Below are 18,262 nucleotides of genomic sequence, written 5' to 3'. Positions count from 1 at the left end.
ACATTAATGAAATTTTACTTAAGTACAAGTAAAAGTACCAGTCTAAAAATCTACTCAAGTAAAAGTAAAAAGTAGCTCATTTAAAATTTACTCAGAGTAAAAATTACTTAGTTACATTTTAACAGTGGGAGGGAGTCAAAAATGGGACAGGCCAAGGGTGTCAAACTCAGTTCCTGGAGGGCCACAGTCCTGCACAGTTTAGATATAACCCTAATTAAACACACCTGATCCAGCTAATCTAATCATTTAGGTTTATTTGAAAACTACATGATATGTGTGCTGGAGCAGGGTTAGAACTAAACTCTGCAGGGCTATGGCGCTCCAGGAACCGAGTTTGACACCCCTGGGATAGGTCTATTAATCTCAAACTAGTTGTTTTTAATTAAAAGAATCAGTTATTTAGAATAATAAAACATTTGGGCTGTTACCAGGCAAATCAGTATCAACAAACTCATCTTTTAATGCAGAGGAAATGAAGAAGATTCATTGGAAGTGGCATTTAGATGTATTACACTGTTTAGTGCAGGACAAGAATGCATTTAACCTGCAGTTACAAATGCAGGAATAATGTTTTGATATACAAGACATAAAATGTTGAATACTCATTTGAAATGATAAGAAATTAATTATTTAGAAAAAATCAAAAGATACTTTAAATGTGAAATTAAAATGGCCAGTATGTGTCAGCAAGTCACTGTTAATAAGTGAGTCATTGCGATTGAACCGAATCATTTAAACGGTTGATTCATTCAGGAACGAAACACTGTCACGTTGCTCAGAGACGCAAAACTGTGCTTTGGTGGCTGTGTTTGGAATTATTTTCTGTTGTAGAAATAGAGCTAAAAAAGGCAATATGGTGTCTAAAACGCAAGTCTCTTAATTAGCTTACCTCTACATTCTTGCGAAGGGTTGATGTCTTGTCGAGATTTTATAAGCTGCTAGTTTGGTCTTCCTAGGCAAGTACAGCTTACACTGCATAATAGAGCATACATATGGCCAGGGGTTCACTTTATTTCCTTCGAGTTCAACTTCAGAATATGACGGGGTTTCGTTTTCAGCTGTGTCTGCACCACTAACGCCTGTTTTGACCGTCTGCATCTTTCTTGTGATTTTAGCGCCAGTTTGCCCTCCTGCCCATTATTTACTGACGTAGTTTCCAGGGAGCGATTTTTTTTTTTTTTTTTTTCCTTTACTCAGTAATTAATGTGTTTTAAAATGTAGCGAAGTACAATACTTTAAACAAAATATACTTAAGTAAAAGTAAAATTACAGATTTAAAAAATTACTTTAAAAAGTATTAGTACACAAAAAAGCTACTCAATTACAGTAACGCGAGTAAATGTAATTCGTTACTTTCCACCTCTGCTTAATATCATGACTGTGATATTTTTAATCTTTTATCTTGATTGGGACTTATATTATATTTGACTTTTTTCATGATATTTAAATTTGAACATTTTATCATATAATGTAATTATGACTCAGCATGTCATTAGACCATTTTTACTTTATATCTTATGATTATGACTTGTATGACTTGTAATTTATGACCTTTATATCAATTTCAACTATCTTATAACTGACTTACAGTATGTCATGACTTATCTCAATTTTAACTTATCTCATAATTTTGACTGTTTATTAAAAATGAATCTTGTAATGATGACTTGTCTTAATTATGCCTTTCTATCTTATAATTATGATTTAGTAGGTCATAATATAGTTTTTTCCATCGCATTATGACATTTTTGGTCATTTATGACTTTTTATCTTAATTTTCACTTTATCTCATAACAGTTGTTTTCATAGCTCAGTATGTACAAAAGCATGATTGTACGTTTAATACGTGACAGAAATTGATTTTGTACGTCATAGTTTTGTTTTATCTCATAATTATATATTTTTTAAATCATACATTTCACATTTCCTCATAATTGACTTCATGTCATATTTGACTTTTTGTGTCATTTTTATGTCCTTTTTCTGAATTTCAATGTTATAATTATGTCTTCTTTCTTATAACTGTAATTTTGTATGTCATTATGTTGAGTTATGACATCTATCTCAATACTGTAATTTAGTATGTCACTGTGTTGCGTTATGACATCTATCTCATAATTGTAATTTAGTATGTCACTGTGTTGAGTTATGACATCTATCTCATAACTGTAATTTAGTATGGCATCATGTTGCGTTATGACATCTATCTCATAACTGAAATTTAGTATGTCACTGTGTTGAGTTATGACATCTATCTCATAATTGTAATTTAGTATGGCATCATGTTGAGTTATGACATCTATCTCATAACTGTAATTTAGTATGTCACTGTGTTGAGTTATGACATCTATCTAATAATTGTAATTTAGTATGGCATCATGTTGAGTTGTGACATCTATCTCATTACTGTAATTTAGTATGGCATCATGTTGAGTTATGACATCTATCTCATAACTGTAATTTAGTATGTCACTGTGTTGCGTTATGACATCTATCTCATAACTGTAATTTAGTATGTCACTGTGTTGAGTTATGACATCTATCTAATAATTGTAATTTAGTATGGCATCATGTTGAGTTATGACATCTATCTCATTACTGTAATTTAGTATGTCACTGTGTTGAGTTATGACATATATCTCATAACTGTAATTTAGTATGTCACTGTGTTGAGTTATGACATCTATCTCATAACTGTAATTTAGTATGGCATCATGTTGAGTTATGTTATCTATCTCATAACTGTAATTTAGTATGTCACTGTGTTGAGTTATGACATCTATCTCATAATTGTAATTTAGTATGTCACTGTGTTGAGTTATGACATCTATCTCATAATTGTAATTTAGTATGGCATCATGTTGAGTTATGACATCTATCTCATAACTGTAATTTAGTATGTCATTATATTGAGTTATGACATCTATCTCATAATTGTAATTTAGTATGCCATTATGTTGAGTTATGACATCTATCTCATAACTGTAATTTAGTATGTCACTGTGTTGAGTTATGACATCTATCTCATAATTGAAATTTATTATGGCATCATGTTGAGTTATGACATTTATCTCATAACTGTAATTTAGTATGGCATCATGTTGAGTTATGACATCTATCTCATAACTGTAATTTAGTATGTCACTGTGTTGAGTTATGACATCTATCTCATAATTGTAATTTAGTATGTCACTGTGTTGAGTTATGACATCTATCTCATAATTGTAATTTAGTATGGCATCATGTTGAGTTATGACATATATCTCATAACTTTAATTTAGTATGTCATTATGTTGAGTTATGACATCTATCTCATAACTGTAATTTAGTATGTCACTGTGTTGAGTTATGACATCTATCTCATAATTGTAATTTAGTATGTCACTGTGTTGAGTTATGACATCTATCTCATAATTGTAATTTAGTATGGCATCATGTTGAGTTATGACATCTATCTCATAACTTTAATTTAGTATGTCATTATGTTGAGTTATGACATCTATCTCATAACTGTAATTTAGTATGGCATCATGTTGAGTTATGACATCTATCTCATAACTGTAATTTAGTATGGCATCATGTTGAGTTATGACATCTATCTCATAACTGTAATTTAGTATGGAATCATGTTGAGTTATGACATCTATCTCATAACTGTAATTTAGTATGTCACTGTGTTGAGTTATGACATCTATCTCATAATTGTAATTTAGTATGGCATCAAGTTGAGTTATGACATCTATCTCATAACTGTAGTTTAGTATGTCATTATATTGAGTTATGACATCTATCTCATAACTGTAATTTAGTATGGCATCATGTTGAGTTGTGACATCTATCTCATAATTGTAATTTAGTATGGCATCATGTTGAGTTGTGACATCTATCTCATAATTGTAATTTAGTATGTCATTATATTGAGTTATGACATCTATCTCATAATTGTAATTTAGTATGGCATCATGTTGAGTTGTGACATCTATCTCATAACTGTAATTTAGTATGTCACTGTGTTGAGTTATGACATCTATCTCATAATTGTAATTTAGTATGTCACTGTGTTGAGTTATGACATCTATCTCATAATTGTAATTTAGTATGGCATCATGTTGAGTTATGACATCTATCTCATAACTTTAATTTAGTATGTCATTATGTTGAGTTATGACATCTATCTCATAACTGTAATTTAGTATGGCATCATGTTGAGTTATGACATCTATCTCATAACTGTAATTTAGTATGGCATCATGTTGAGTTATGACATCTATCTCATAACTGTAATTTAGTATGGAATCATGTTGAGTTATGACATCTATCTCATAACTGTAATTTAGTATGTCACTGTGTTGAGTTATGACATCTATCTCATAATTGTAATTTAGTATGGCATCAAGTTGAGTTATGACATCTATCTCATAACTGTAGTTTAGTATGTCATTATATTGAGTTATGACATCTATCTCATAACTGTAATTTAGTATGGCATCATGTTGAGTTGTGACATCTATCTCATAATTGTAATTTAGTATGGCATCATGTTGAGTTGTGACATCTATCTCATAATTGTAATTTAGTATGTCATTATATTGAGTTATGACATCTATCTCATAATTGTAATTTAGTATGGCATCATGTTGAGTTGTGACATCTATCTCATAATTGTAATTTAGTATGGCATCATGTTGAGTTATGACATCTATCTCATAACTTTAATTTAGTATGCCATTATGTTGAGTTATGACATCTATCTCATAATTGTAATTTAGTATTCCACTATGTTGAATTATGACGTCTGTCTCATAACTGTAATTTAGTATGGCATCATGTTGAGTTATGACATCTATCTCATAATTGTAATTGAGTATGTCATTATATTGACTTCCTATCTCTTATTAATTATGAATTTCTATGTCATAATTATGGTTTACCAGAGAATGATATTTTCTTATGTGGCAGTGTAGTGAGAAATGTGTGTCACTTTTGCTGTTTCTGATTGATTGGACACTTGATTGTATTCTTTGAGTTTTAAGAATCTTTTGAGCCAGCGAGCAGCTCAACAGAAACACATTTTTGCCTCTTCACCCTGATCTGTTCTGGTATTGTCTGATATCTGGAGGAAATAGTTCATGGTTTGGATGTTGAAAGGTCTGTGTGAAGGGAAGCGTGTGCTGAATGCAGGTGCCGTGTGATTTGTTTGTGATTTTGTTTTTGTTCCATGTCTGTCAGATTAATTGGTGTAATATGAAGAGCCTCTCTTTTATGTTTTCATTCATGTTTTATATTGGTATTTTTGGTGAGATTCTTTGCTAATCCAGTTGGGACGTGACTTTGCGTGGAATTGCAAGCTGAAATGACTTCCACATCTCTTCCAAACCCAATATTCAGGTAATTATTCTTTAAAATCATATTGTGTGGTTTTTTTCCCCTGTTATAAATCTCTGCTTTTTGAATCTGATCTCTTTTGTGTTTTGAGCAGCCCAGGTAAATAATATCTTCAGATCTCTCCTTGAATGGTAAAAGACTGTCATAAATTAGTACACCAAAGCCTTCCAGGTTTTATGTACTTCTGCTGTGCTCTGTGAAATGTGGACCATGAATTTATTTGGCCTTTAAAAGCAACATGCAGTTAGACCACAAATTTAGCGCTCAGCGCATTCGGTGGCTCTCCAGACTCGAGTGTCGTGTCCAACGAATGACCTCCATTCAGACGCCGTCTAATTTACAGTGTGGCCTATGAAATGCCCCTCGTTCCCAAAGGATGAATTACTTTCTGTATACTGAAAAAAAGAAGTACCTTGATCTTTGGCCCTTTTCCTCACACAACTGTACCTTTTCCTGAAACACAAACAGCAGCTGCCCTGCGGACCATGAAAGCATCAAAACAAACAAAACACAAAAGCATTTTGACAACAACAACAACAGCGCTTCTTCCATTAGGATCCGTAAGCAACCACAGCGAGATTGATCCGGTCGCGGATGCAGAAGCCCACGGCGAAGCATCAATTAGGATGTAATTTATTCCTGAGTAAAGGGTAATGTAAGCAAATAATTTTTGGGCTCTGAATTTGATTGTGATGTATGACAGCGGGAAAGTGATGCCGACAGGTATAAATGACTGAAGGTGACGGAGGGCTTGAAATTAAAAGCAGTTAATCTAAACTATAGGTCATAAAACACTGGCAAAGTCAAGAACAAGCTGTGTGTGTGTGTGTGTGTGTGTGTGTGTGTGTGTGTGTGTTGTCTGCTTCAGGTTGAGCTGCCCTTAAAACAGCTTCATTTTTTTCAACAATTTCTTTGAGAAATATTGCTTTTCAAATCAGCATCCCATGTTCTTCCATAATGTGATGTATTTCAGTGCCAAACAAGATATTCATCACACAGGACTTGGTTTTATCTGTGAAGAATTGATTGGGGAAAATTGTCTCTGTAAGACGCATGAAAAATGAGAGGGATTGATGACGTCAATCATTTCAGAGGCAGGAAAAGTTATTACATTCAACATCTAGTGGCGAATCATTCACATTAAGACCAGAAACATGAATCAAGAGTTTTGATTGGATTAATTTAAGCATTAATAATTAATAAAGTTACATTAATAAAAATTTATTTCTTTACTAAGAGTACATAATAAAAAGAATACAAGTCAATTAATAAAATAAGAAAATTACACTACACACACTTCTTTATGTTACTTTTCCATTACAAAACTGTGTTTTAGTTGAATTTGTCAGTAAATTTAAAAAAAAGTAAATCAGTTCAATAATAAAAGTAAATTATTTAATTTATCCAATAAGCTTAAGCACAAATAGTTGCATAAATAAAAATTAACTTAATTGTTTAAAGTCCTTAAAAATAAAAAAATATTGCCATTTTAACTAATAAAATAATTATTACAAAATTTACTTTTGCATTAAAAAGTGTTTTCATTTGCATTTGTGAGCAAATTCCAAATAAATCATTTATATATATATATTTTATTCATTGATTTAAGTTTAAGCACTAATAATTGTTAAGTTACATTAATAAAAAAACAATATGAAAAGTAACTAATAAAATAGTAAAAATAATTGTTGCACAATTTTTTGTTACGTTTGCATTAAAGTGTTTTTCAGTTGCATTTATTTGCAATATTTTTGATTTATTAATCTAAATTTGAATCACTAATAATTGATAGCTTATTAATAAAAATTATTTATTTAATAAAAGTATATAACAAAAATAACTAATTAAACAACTCTTGAATATTTTTATGTGACTTTTGCATTTAAAAGTTTGTAGACTATATCCATGCTGTTTTCTTGGTCTACACTGGACATTATTATTAATTTTTTTTACTGAGAAATTACTATTTTATAATTAATTACAAAAAAAATTGAAATGTAACCTATTGATTAAACATTTCGTTTTGAAGAAGAAAGATGTAAATGGTGTTTTCTTGCCAAATTAATTAAAATAATCTTTTTTTACAGTGTAGATGGTAAGACATTGGAGATGTTTAGTTAAATTCATCAGTATATCTTAAATAAATTTTCGAATGCCAAGACTTCCAAAAACAAATCTAATTAATGCTCATTACCATCAACACTTCTCATTCAGTTCACACGATCATGTTTTCAGATTGTCCTTGAGCCTTCGAGCACACACACACACACTCGTTCGTGGATTTTGCTTATTCCTTTGCTAATATATAAATAATTGTTCTTGTATGTATGTGCCTGGAATATGCATGAATACAGAAGTGTTTAATAATCGAGTGGCACGACATCATCGTTGCAGATTGATGTCACATCCACTAGTTCTCACAAAAATCAAAACACACTGAAGCATTATCTGATAATCCTGTATTCATGTTTGCATAAATTATTAAGCTATTTAAATGTGACAGTAGGATCTTTTGCTCACAAGAGTTTGTGGAATGCAAATGAGTTTGATTACAGTCAAGCATTCAAAACTGATGGCACAGGAAATTTGGGAACATAAATATATATTTTTGTGCACTCAGAGGCTATCAGAAGTGTGTTTTGTTAGAGTGTGTGTTGGTATGAGGGTGGTTTGGTTGATTTATAGTGCGGCAGCATCAGTAAGAGTCTAATTTTGGTGTTGAAAGGAGTGCTGGGCTTTTTCTGGAGGATGTTGAGCTCTTGAGATCTTCTGAGGCTGCATTGATCTACATTCGTGTCACGTTACTCTTTTAAGAGTCCCTTTCAGCATGCCTGTTGTTGTCGGATAGGGCGTTACCATGGGAAATAGCCGAAATAGCCATCAGAAAAAAAGAGGCACAACTGTGATCCGAGTCACTGAGCTCAACAGAGAGCTGAAGGAACAAACTCACTCCTGTGAAACTCCATTCCCTCTTCAACTCTCAATGGACGAACGCTGCTGATGTTTGAGAGTACAGAGGAAAACTATGGTGGACACGTCTGTTTACAGTCTTTAAATAAGTTATTTAAAGTTTAGCAAAAGTTTTTCTCTTAATTATTGTGTATGATCTGGTAAGAGGTGAATAGGATTTTCTAAAAATCACTGTACTTAGTTGATTACATTACAAACATTATTGTATTATAATTTTTTAATAGTTGTTTGGACATGCAAATGATGCATTATTTAATTAAATATGCACTAATTTGAATAAATCTCAACTTTGTATAAAGCCAGGTTCAGAATTCTTGTTTGATTTTGTAAAGATAGAGATATAAAAATACCTGTAGATTTTGCTGTAAGTGCTGCTGAAGTGAAGGGAAACCCAATTTAGTAAAAATGTTAAAGATATGCATTATAATTGAAATCTATAAACACAAATACAGTTGATAAAGTGCGATAAATAAACATGTAATAGTGTATTAAGTGTATTTTGGATGTTTTCCCCGCACTAGTCTGATAGAGCACAAGTCAAGTAGCCTTAAAAACAAAACAAATGATGTTTTGCCTCTAGTTTCTTTCCTTTTTTGTGATCAACTTTTTATTTTTATATTAACCAAATAACATCCATTCAAACAAACGATCAAACAGGGAAGAGGGAGCAACAGACGTGTTATCAATAATTTACAATCAACATCTAGTTTCTACAATATATATAAAAAAAACTATTTGTAAATATTTGTGAAGTTCACTTGCATTTCTTAGTGAAAATAGTGTCAAAGTACTAAATATTTAGACTTGAAACTGTGCAAGTAAGAACTGTGAAGTTCTTTTCAGTGAATAACAACTTCAATTTTGGTCTGTTACTTTCATAAACCTGTTATAGGATGTCAAAAGACTTGGAAAATAATGCATGACTCATAAATGCGTTCACACCGCAGTCGTCGAGAGCATCAAAAATCACTCTGGCCACCTGCCAACAATGCTGTAGAAAGATTTGTGGATGCTCTGATGGAGATCGAATGCATATCTTCCTGCAACTTGAGTCCTCGCCTCATCTCTCCACACGCCTCTTGGTTTTTTTAGGACATTTTTGTAACTTGACAGTTCTTGGACTGTACATTTATAGGGTGCAAAAACTTTTGCTTCTAATCGGAAAAACTAAAATTGCAACAATAATCTGATTATCAGATACCTTCATACAACCAAAACGGTGACAGCAAAATAGTTTACTATAAGGTTTACAGTAATTTACAGTAAAATTTTAATGTGAAATAAGACTTGTGGCTTATGCACCCAACATTGTATGCTTTACGCTTTTTTTGTTGAAATAGAGCAGAAAAAGAAAAAAAGATCTGTGAAACACACACAGAGATCTTCCTAAAATAGTCTCTGTATTCAAAACAAACCACCTCTTTTCTCTTCATCCTTGTCTGGATTCACAAGCACACAGGTTTTGGAGTATCATTTGTTTGTGTTTCTTCAGCGTCACAGCACACACACACAGTTCCTCTGAGGTTTTGTTGAGAGGTCTGGGCTGGTACAGTCCTCCTGAGAGACAATAAGTGATTTAGTTTCTCATTGCTGGTCTGCTGGCGTCTGCTGCATGTCAATCACAGAGGAGGTTTATCTGGACACACATCGCAGGACGGGATGACAATACCACCAGGTGGTTTCTCAAGGATTAGATGTGATGTGTGTGTGTGTGTGTGTGTGTGTGTGTGTGTGTGTGTGTGTGTGTGTGTGTGTGTGTGTGTGTGTGTGTGTGTGTGTGTGTGTGTGTGTGTAACAAAATATAAAATATAAATGGAATATAAATTAAATATAAGAAAATACATTACATTAAAATTCTGCATGTTTATACACACACAACATTTATATATATATATATATATATATATATATATATATATATATATATATATATATATATATATATATATATATATATATTAGGGCTGCCAGTCGATTACAAATTTTCATCTAATTAATAACATGGTTAAACAAATTAATTGCAAAATAAATTTGACTGTGAAAATACCCACACAAGTGGCTCTCTTAAAGAATGGGGCTTTGAATCATTGATTCACACGATTCGTTTAAAATGCGGATTCATTCACAAACTAAACACCGCTGTTTTTCTTGATGATCACAACAGTTATGCTATGGATTTAAAGTAAATATGTTCTCTGCAAAATGAAAATGGATCGGCGTACATGACAGCATGTTTTCAGTTCCTGCCAATATCCAGCAACTTCACACAGCCATTGAAGAGTCACAATCCACATTCAACAACCTGATCAACTCAATGTGAAGGAGATGTTGCACTGCGTGAGGCAAATGGTGTTCATACTAGATACTGACTAATGTTCGGACCCCCTAATACAGTAAAGCTGCACATTTTAGAGTGGCCTTTTATTGTGGCCAGTCTAAGACACACCTGTGCAATATTCATGCTGTCTAATCAGCATCTTGATATGCCACACCTGTGAGGAAAATTGATTATCTCGGCAAAGGAGAAGTGCTCATTAACACAGATTTAGACAGATTTGAGAACAATAGGTCTTTTGTGTACATAGAAAAAGTCTTAGATCTTTGAGTTCAGCTCATGAAAATTGTGGGCAAAAACAAAAGTGTTGCGTTTATAATTTTGTTCAGTGTACAATTAATAAAGTATACTATATGATTCATTAAATATTCATTTATTTGTTATTTATTTATTTATTTTGAAATATGAGCTGGAACAGGATGTTCTTGACAGTTTTCATTAAATTTGCCCATTTGCTAAAAGTTTTGGAAGCACTTCACAGAATATATTCCTGCAGTGATTATGGTGTGTTATTGTGCTTCTTACTGTCCTCTGAATGTGTCAAAGACTCATGGCCTCTCTAACACTGTTTTTCCATATAACGGTATGGCTAAAAGCTTTTATTCCAGCAACAGGGTTCAGTTTGTCCAAACCCTTGTGAAGAACTGAATTATTCAGGTGAATGAAGTGGCTTTCTTTGCTCAGAATAATCTCAACCACGACCATGCCAGATTTATTTGGATTTCTGTTCTCTGTGAAACATCAGCTAGCTCAAATATAAAAACAAATACCATATACAAGCACTCAAAAAAAAAAAAAAACTTTGTGTAACTTCCATTCAAACTTGTTATACACAGTTCACCAGCATGTTTTATCTAAATATAGATCTGGATTAATTTGCTTTGACAAGAAACACATTTTCCTGTAATGCAGAACATTTACTTTGACATGCACAATTACTGGTTTAATTGCAGCAGTATTTTATTTCTTCTTCTTTTTTTATTTTATATATATTTTATTAAAAAGTATTTTAAATTTTTTTTAAAAAAGCTTATAGTAATAAACAACCTACAGTTTAATGTTTGCATTTCTTTCCCTTACTGTACCGAAAATTAACCGAACCGTGACTTTAAAACCGAGGTACATACGAACCGTGATTTTTGCGTACCGTTACACCCCTAATAGCTACTAATTACATTTTCAACAATGTAATTAGATTACTGTACTCATTTTTATTGCATTACTTATAACTTTTTATATAAAGTATGAACCTCGACCAGTTAAACAGTACAAGATAAGACTTTTTTTTAGACTTTTTATATATATATATATATATGTATGTATGTATGTATGTATGTATTCTGTTGTAGAAATGACTTTCCATATGAGTCACTTCTGTTATGATACTTTCACTGCTTTTTCTCATTTTTGGAGCTTGACAGATGTGGTCACTGAATTGTTTTTGTACAAAAAAGAGCTGCATAATTCAAATGTCTCCATTTGTGTTCCCCAGGAAACTTTTTTTTGTGTGATTTATTCATTTAAAGTCACCCTGTCCCCGCAGTGTAAAAGTGTGTGTGTCTGTGTGTGTGTGTGTGTGTCTCTTGTTTTTGTGTCATATCAGGACACAACTCTTAATAATGACATGGGTATGACACAGGTATTACAAGGAGAGGGTGACTTATGAGGACATAACCCATGCCCCCATTTTTCAAAACGCTTATAAATCATACAGAATTAGTTTTTTTTGAGAAAGTAAAAATGCATAAAGTTTCCTGTGAGGGTTAGGGTTAGGTGTAGGGTTGGTGTAGGGACATAGAATATACAGTTTGTACAGTATAAAAACCATTACACCTATGGGATGAACACACTTTACACAAAAACAAATGTGTGTGTGTGTGTGTGTGTGTGTGTGTGTGTGTGTGTGTGTGTGTGTGTGTGTGTGTGTGTGTGTGTTTGTGTGTTTGTTTGTTTGTGTCTCACAGATGTACTGCGGCTGATGAAATGCTTCACCTCATTCTCAGCAGTTCTGATATTGATTAGCTCCACAACTCTGTTATTATAAATCATATGATCAGCGCTCAGCTGTTCATCTGCCTGTTGAAACAGCTGCAGTACAGTCACATAGGTTAACTGGGTGTAGTGATTCACACCATTGATTTATCACTTGTACACTCACATGCTGGTGAAAGAATTATGTTTTTATCATCATTAATGAGGCTTTATATTGGGAATTTAATCAGTGTGACTCGAATGCATTACACTACTGTATATCATCTGTAGTGTCTGAATTCAGCATGAATGTCTGGTTCACTTTGCAGCTTATTGTAGCCAAGAACCACCCACTTATACAGGACAAGAGCGTCTGACCTTCATATAACCAAACAAACATCTGAAACCACTACTACCTGCACATTCATAGTAAGTATGCAAATAAATATCTGATTATGAAAAGCTCTGGTAAATGTATGCATCATAGTTTAAAAAAAAAATATTTGAACATTCAAAGTCAGAATCCAATATTTACATGCTTAGTTTATTTTCCTATTGACTTGATTATTACTCCTTTCAATCGGATAAAAATATCATTCAGATCAAGCTCAGTCAGGCAGATTGAGGCATTCGGGACTTTTCAATCCAATTACTAACAAATTAATTGGGTTCATGTACTTTTGCAATACTTGAGCAAATTTCACAGTTTAAGAATCTGCTCATTTTATTTAATTAGTGTGAATTTGAATCGATTCAACCACAACACACAGGATCATGAATTTGAAAGGAATACTGAATGAAAGATATTGTGATAAAACAGAAATTATAACACCATTAAATCTGACTAATTATGCTTTTTATTATTTTGTTGCATGACTAGATGTTCATCATATTCCCAAAATAAATTAAACTCAATAATTAACACAGCCAGCTTTTATTTATCATCCAGCAACACACAATGCCTCCACATTATTTTAAATAACTTTATTGGGAGAAAAATTATTATAAGTTAAATTATTAAATGTAATATGTTTGAATTTAATACACTTTTAATGATGAAACGTGGATCAGAGAAACTGTCTTTAATAAATCTACACTAGGAAAGGCTGTAACACATGAACATGATATTTGTAGACCTGACAAAGACAGACAGCACTGACTGGGACATAAATACATTGGGTAACAAGGGTAATTACAAGACACACCGGAACCAAATGAAAAATCCAACAAGGGAGAAATTGGGTCATGGGGAGCACATGAGGAGAAAAACTCACATAAACAGTCCAGAGGTATGACATATCACCTCCGCCCAGAAGGGGCGTCCTAGTGCCGTAGAAACAACTGAGGGAGGGACGATTGGAAACATGGGAGGTGGCTCAGGAGGAGAATGGACACCTGGGATGGGGTCCATGGTGGAGACTACAGAGGGAGGAGCCAGGGTGAATCATATGGAAGAAGGAGCCAGGGAGGAGACTGGAGGGACTTGAAGCAGGAGGAGCCAAATGGGACCCAAGCCACAGCCATAAGAGCGACTCACGGTGGAGTCGACGGAGGGAGGAGGAAGGGCTGACGACTCCGGAACCAGTTGACTGACAGGCCATGGTGGAGAGGAGGGAGCTAGGAGCCACGGTGGAGGCTGGGACTCAGAGGCTGCAGGCTGAGGCAAGGGAATCTCCAAGCCACGTCAACAGTGGAGACTGGCAGACCAGGGGTGCTCGCACTGAGCAGATGGTGGGCTGAGGGGGAGCAAAGGGGCAGCCAGACAACAGTGAGTGACAAAAGCTCTCTTATGCCTGAACTCTGGAACAGGAGCCCCCTCTGGGCCACACATAGGAACAGGAGCCCTCTCTGGTCCACACTTAAGAACAGGAGCCCTCTCTGGGCCACACTTAGGAACAGGAGCCCTCTCTGGGCCACACTTAAGAACAGGAGCCCTCTCTGGGCTACAGTTAAGAACAGGAGCCCTCTCTGGGCCACACATAGGAACAGGAGCCCTCTCTGGGCCACAATTAAGAACAGGAGCCCTCTCTGGGCCACACTTCGGAACAGGAGCCCTCTCTGGGCCAAACTTAGAAACAGGAGCCCTCTCTGGGCCACACTTAAGAACGGGAGCCCTCTCTGGGCCGAACTTAAGAACAGGAGCCCTCTCTGGGCCAAACTTGGGAACAGGAGCCCTCTCTGGTCTGAACTTAAGAACAGGAGCCCTCTCTGGGCCACACTTAGGAACAGGAGCCCTCTCTGGGCCGAACTTAGGAACCGGAGCCCTCTCTGGGTCACAATTAAGAACAGGAGCCCTCTCTGGGCCACACTTCAGAACAGGAGCCCTCTCTGGGCCACAATTAAGAACAGGAGCCCTCTCTGGGCCACACTTAGGAACAGGAGCCCTCTCTGGGCCACAATTAAGAACAGGAGCCCTCTCTGGGCCACACTTAGGAACAGGAGCCCTCTCTGGGCCGAACTTAGGAACAGGAGCCCTCTCTGGGCCACAATTAAGAACAGGAGCCCTCTCTGGGCCACACTTAGGAACAGGAGCCCTCTCTGGGCCACACTTAGGAACAGGAGCCCTCTCTGGGACACACTTAGGAACAGGAGCCCTCTCTTGGCCACACTTAGGAACCGGAGCTCTCTCTGGGCCACACTTGGGAACAGGAGCTGTCTCTTGGCCAAACTTAGGAACTGGAGCCCTCTCTGGGCCACACTTGGGAACAGGAGCTGTCTCTGGGCCAAACTTAGGAACAGGAGCCCTCTCTGGGCCACAATTAAGAACAGGAGCCCTCTCTGGGCCACACTTAGGAACAGGAGCCATCTCTGGGCCGAACTTAGGAACAGGAGCCCTCTCTGGGCCACAATTAAGAACAGGGGCCCTCTCTGGGCCACACTTAGGAACAGGAGCCCTCTCTGGGCCACACTTGGGAACAGGAGCCCTCTCTGGGACACACTTAGGAACAGGAGCCCTCTCTTGGCCACACTTAGGAACTGGAGCCCTATCTGGGCCACACTTGGGAACAGGAGCTGTCTCTGGGCCAAACTTAGGAACAGGAGCCCTCATTGGGCCACACTTAGGAACAGGAACCCTCTCTGGGCCACACTTGGGAACAGGAACCCTCTCTGGGACACACTTAGGAACAGGAGCCCTCTCTGGGCCTCACTTGGGAACAGGAGCCCTCTCTGGGCCACACTTGAGAACAGGAGCCCTCTCTGGGCCACACTTGGGAACAGGAGCCCTCTCTGGGCCACACTTGGGAACAGGAGCCCTCTCTGGGCCACACTTGGGAACAGGAGCCCTCTCTGGGCCACACTTGGGAACAGGAGCCGTCTCTGGGCCAAACTTAGGAACAGGAGCCCTCTCTGGGCCACACTTGGGAACAGGGGCCCTCTCTGGGACACACTTGGGAACAGGAACCCTCTCTGGGACACACTTGGGAACAGGAGCCCTCTCTGGGCCTCACTTGGGAACAGGAGCCCTCTCTGGGCCACACTTGGGAACAGGAGCCCTCTCTGGGCCACACTTGGGAACAGGAGCCCTCTCTGGGGCAAACTTAGGAACAGGAGCCCTCTCTGGGCCACATTTGGGAACAGGAGCCCTCTCTGGGCCGAACCTAAGAACAGAAGCCCTCTCTGGGCCAAACTTGGGAACAGGAGCCCTCTCTGGGCCAAACTTAGGAACAGGAGCCCTCTCTGGGCCACACTTGGGAACAGGAGCCCTCTCTGGGCCATACTTAGGAACAGGAGCCCTCTCTAGGCCAAACTTAAGAACAGGAGCCCTCTCTGGGCTGGACTCGGGAACAGAAGCCATCTCTCGACTCTGGTCAGTTGCTCGAGACATCTTTTGACTCTTTTGTCTCTGAGTCCAACACACTGTTGTCTGGCTGCCCCTTTGCTCCCCCTCAGCCCACCATCTGCTCAGTGCGAGCACCACTGGTCTGCCAGTCTCCATTGTTGACGTGGCTTGGAGATTCCCTTGCCTCCGCCTCCAGCCTCTGAGTCCCAGCCTCCACCGTGGCTCCTAGCTCCCTCCTCTCCACCATGGCCTGTCAGTCAACTGGTTCCGGAGTCGTCAGCCCTTCCTCCTCCCTCCGTCGGCTCCACCGTGAGTCGCTCTTATGGCTGTGGCTTGGGTCCCATTTGGCTCCTCCTGCTTCAAGTCCCTCCAGTCTCCTCCCTGGCTCCTTCTTCCCACAACATAATTTTAGAGAACTTTATAAAGATAATTATTAACATAATTTTTTTTATGACTTTTATATAATGAATTTAATACACGTTTCATGTTTCATGTGTCATTTTAAATAATCAGTAATAACAAATTTTTTAAAAAAAATAAATAAATTAAATTAAATAATAATAATATAGGCTCTTATATGAAGCTCAAGACTGTCAAAACAACTAACACCAAGCAACATTTATTTGTCATATACAGCAACATTATTGTAGGTAACTTCATAAAGAGAAATATTAACATAAACGAGTAAATAAATTATTTATATATGTGGCATTTCAAAATTCAGTAGCTATTTCAAAAATATATATATATTAAACGTTTTTAATTAATACTGAAAAAACACACAGTTGTATATTTAATTCCGTTTTATTTATTTATTTATTTTACTTTTAATAAGAATTAGAATTTCAAATTCACTTAATTTTTCATTGGCGCGTTTAGTTTGATTTTAAAGTGATGTCTGACAGCATTGCAGATTCTCTTTATAACCTGATGAGATTAAATTAAAACAGCAGCAGGATTGTGCAGCGGACGGTGCTCTCTCTCTCTCTCTCTCTCTCTCTGTGTGTGTGTCGGTGTCGGTGTGTGTGTCACTTAGACTGTATTCAGATGTTTTCGGCAGCAGGATGGCGTGAAAGAGCAACGGAGAGCAGAGCACACACACACGCACGCGCTCGCTCCCAGAGTCTCGCGCTGAGGAGTCAGTCTCATTCCAGCATCAGTCGCGCATCATGGATCTGCGGGGCTCACACTCTATTGGAATGATTTTACCGCTATATCTCATCTTTTACTTCATCCCAGGCTCCGTCAGCAAAGGCGAGTATCACGTTATTCATATTATTCGCGGTAATCTGAGACGAATAATGACTTTTCTGATGGATTTGTGTCCGCGCACTGTCCTCTTACTGGAATAACGGCAGTAAGTTGATCAGGAACTTTGCTTTGTGCCAACCGTTGATTAAACGACAAAACAATCTAATTTTGTTTTATAATTTTAGTTGATGTAATTTATTATATGTTTGATGATGTATTAATGTATGGTAGCTTGAACTGATTCATTAATGCAACAGATAACGTGAAGATGTTTTACGCATCGAATTGGTTTGATCGAGTTCATGATGAATGAGAGGTTTTGTGTCTATTAGGCTACTGTAGTAGCCTACACACTAACTCGTGTATTTCAATGGGTAGGATGCGACAGGAGAAACACTTGCACTATTTAATGCCGTGTGTTTTAAGCCTTCGTGTCAAATAGTGGATTAATTAGCTATCATACAATTACGACTGTGAATTTATTCATAATAATGTCATAATAATATCGATATTATTTACAATAAGCTATTTAATAGATATTAATAGATTAAAATAATAACAAAACGTAA

The 18,262-nt window shown here is 36.6% G+C and overlaps 1 protein-coding gene across 2 annotated transcripts in view; it reads left to right on the top strand.

Annotated features, from left to right (window-relative positions):
• The first annotated feature begins 12,996 nt into the window (after positions 1-12,996).
• LOC132127839 (contactin-associated protein-like 4) overlaps positions 12,997-18,262 on the top strand; it is a 138,174-nt gene continuing 132,908 nt past the window's right edge. Inside the window, exons 1-2 of one of the 2 annotated variants that reach the window (XM_059539994.1) lie at positions 12,997-13,090; positions 17,479-17,696. In XM_059539994.1, the coding sequence (XP_059395977.1) occupies positions 17,612-17,696 (85 nt within the window). In that variant the 5' untranslated portion in view covers positions 12,997-13,090; positions 17,479-17,611. Of the gene's footprint in view, positions 13,091-17,477; positions 17,701-18,262 lie in introns of those variants that run through there. The other variant, XM_059539995.1, reaches the window with a different exon arrangement.

Source organism: Carassius carassius, chromosome 45 (genome assembly GCF_963082965.1).
Source record: "Carassius carassius chromosome 45, fCarCar2.1, whole genome shotgun sequence".
Lineage (NCBI taxonomy): Eukaryota > Metazoa > Chordata > Actinopteri > Cypriniformes > Cyprinidae > Carassius > Carassius carassius.
This window is presented reverse-complemented; position numbering and strand designations above follow the sequence as displayed.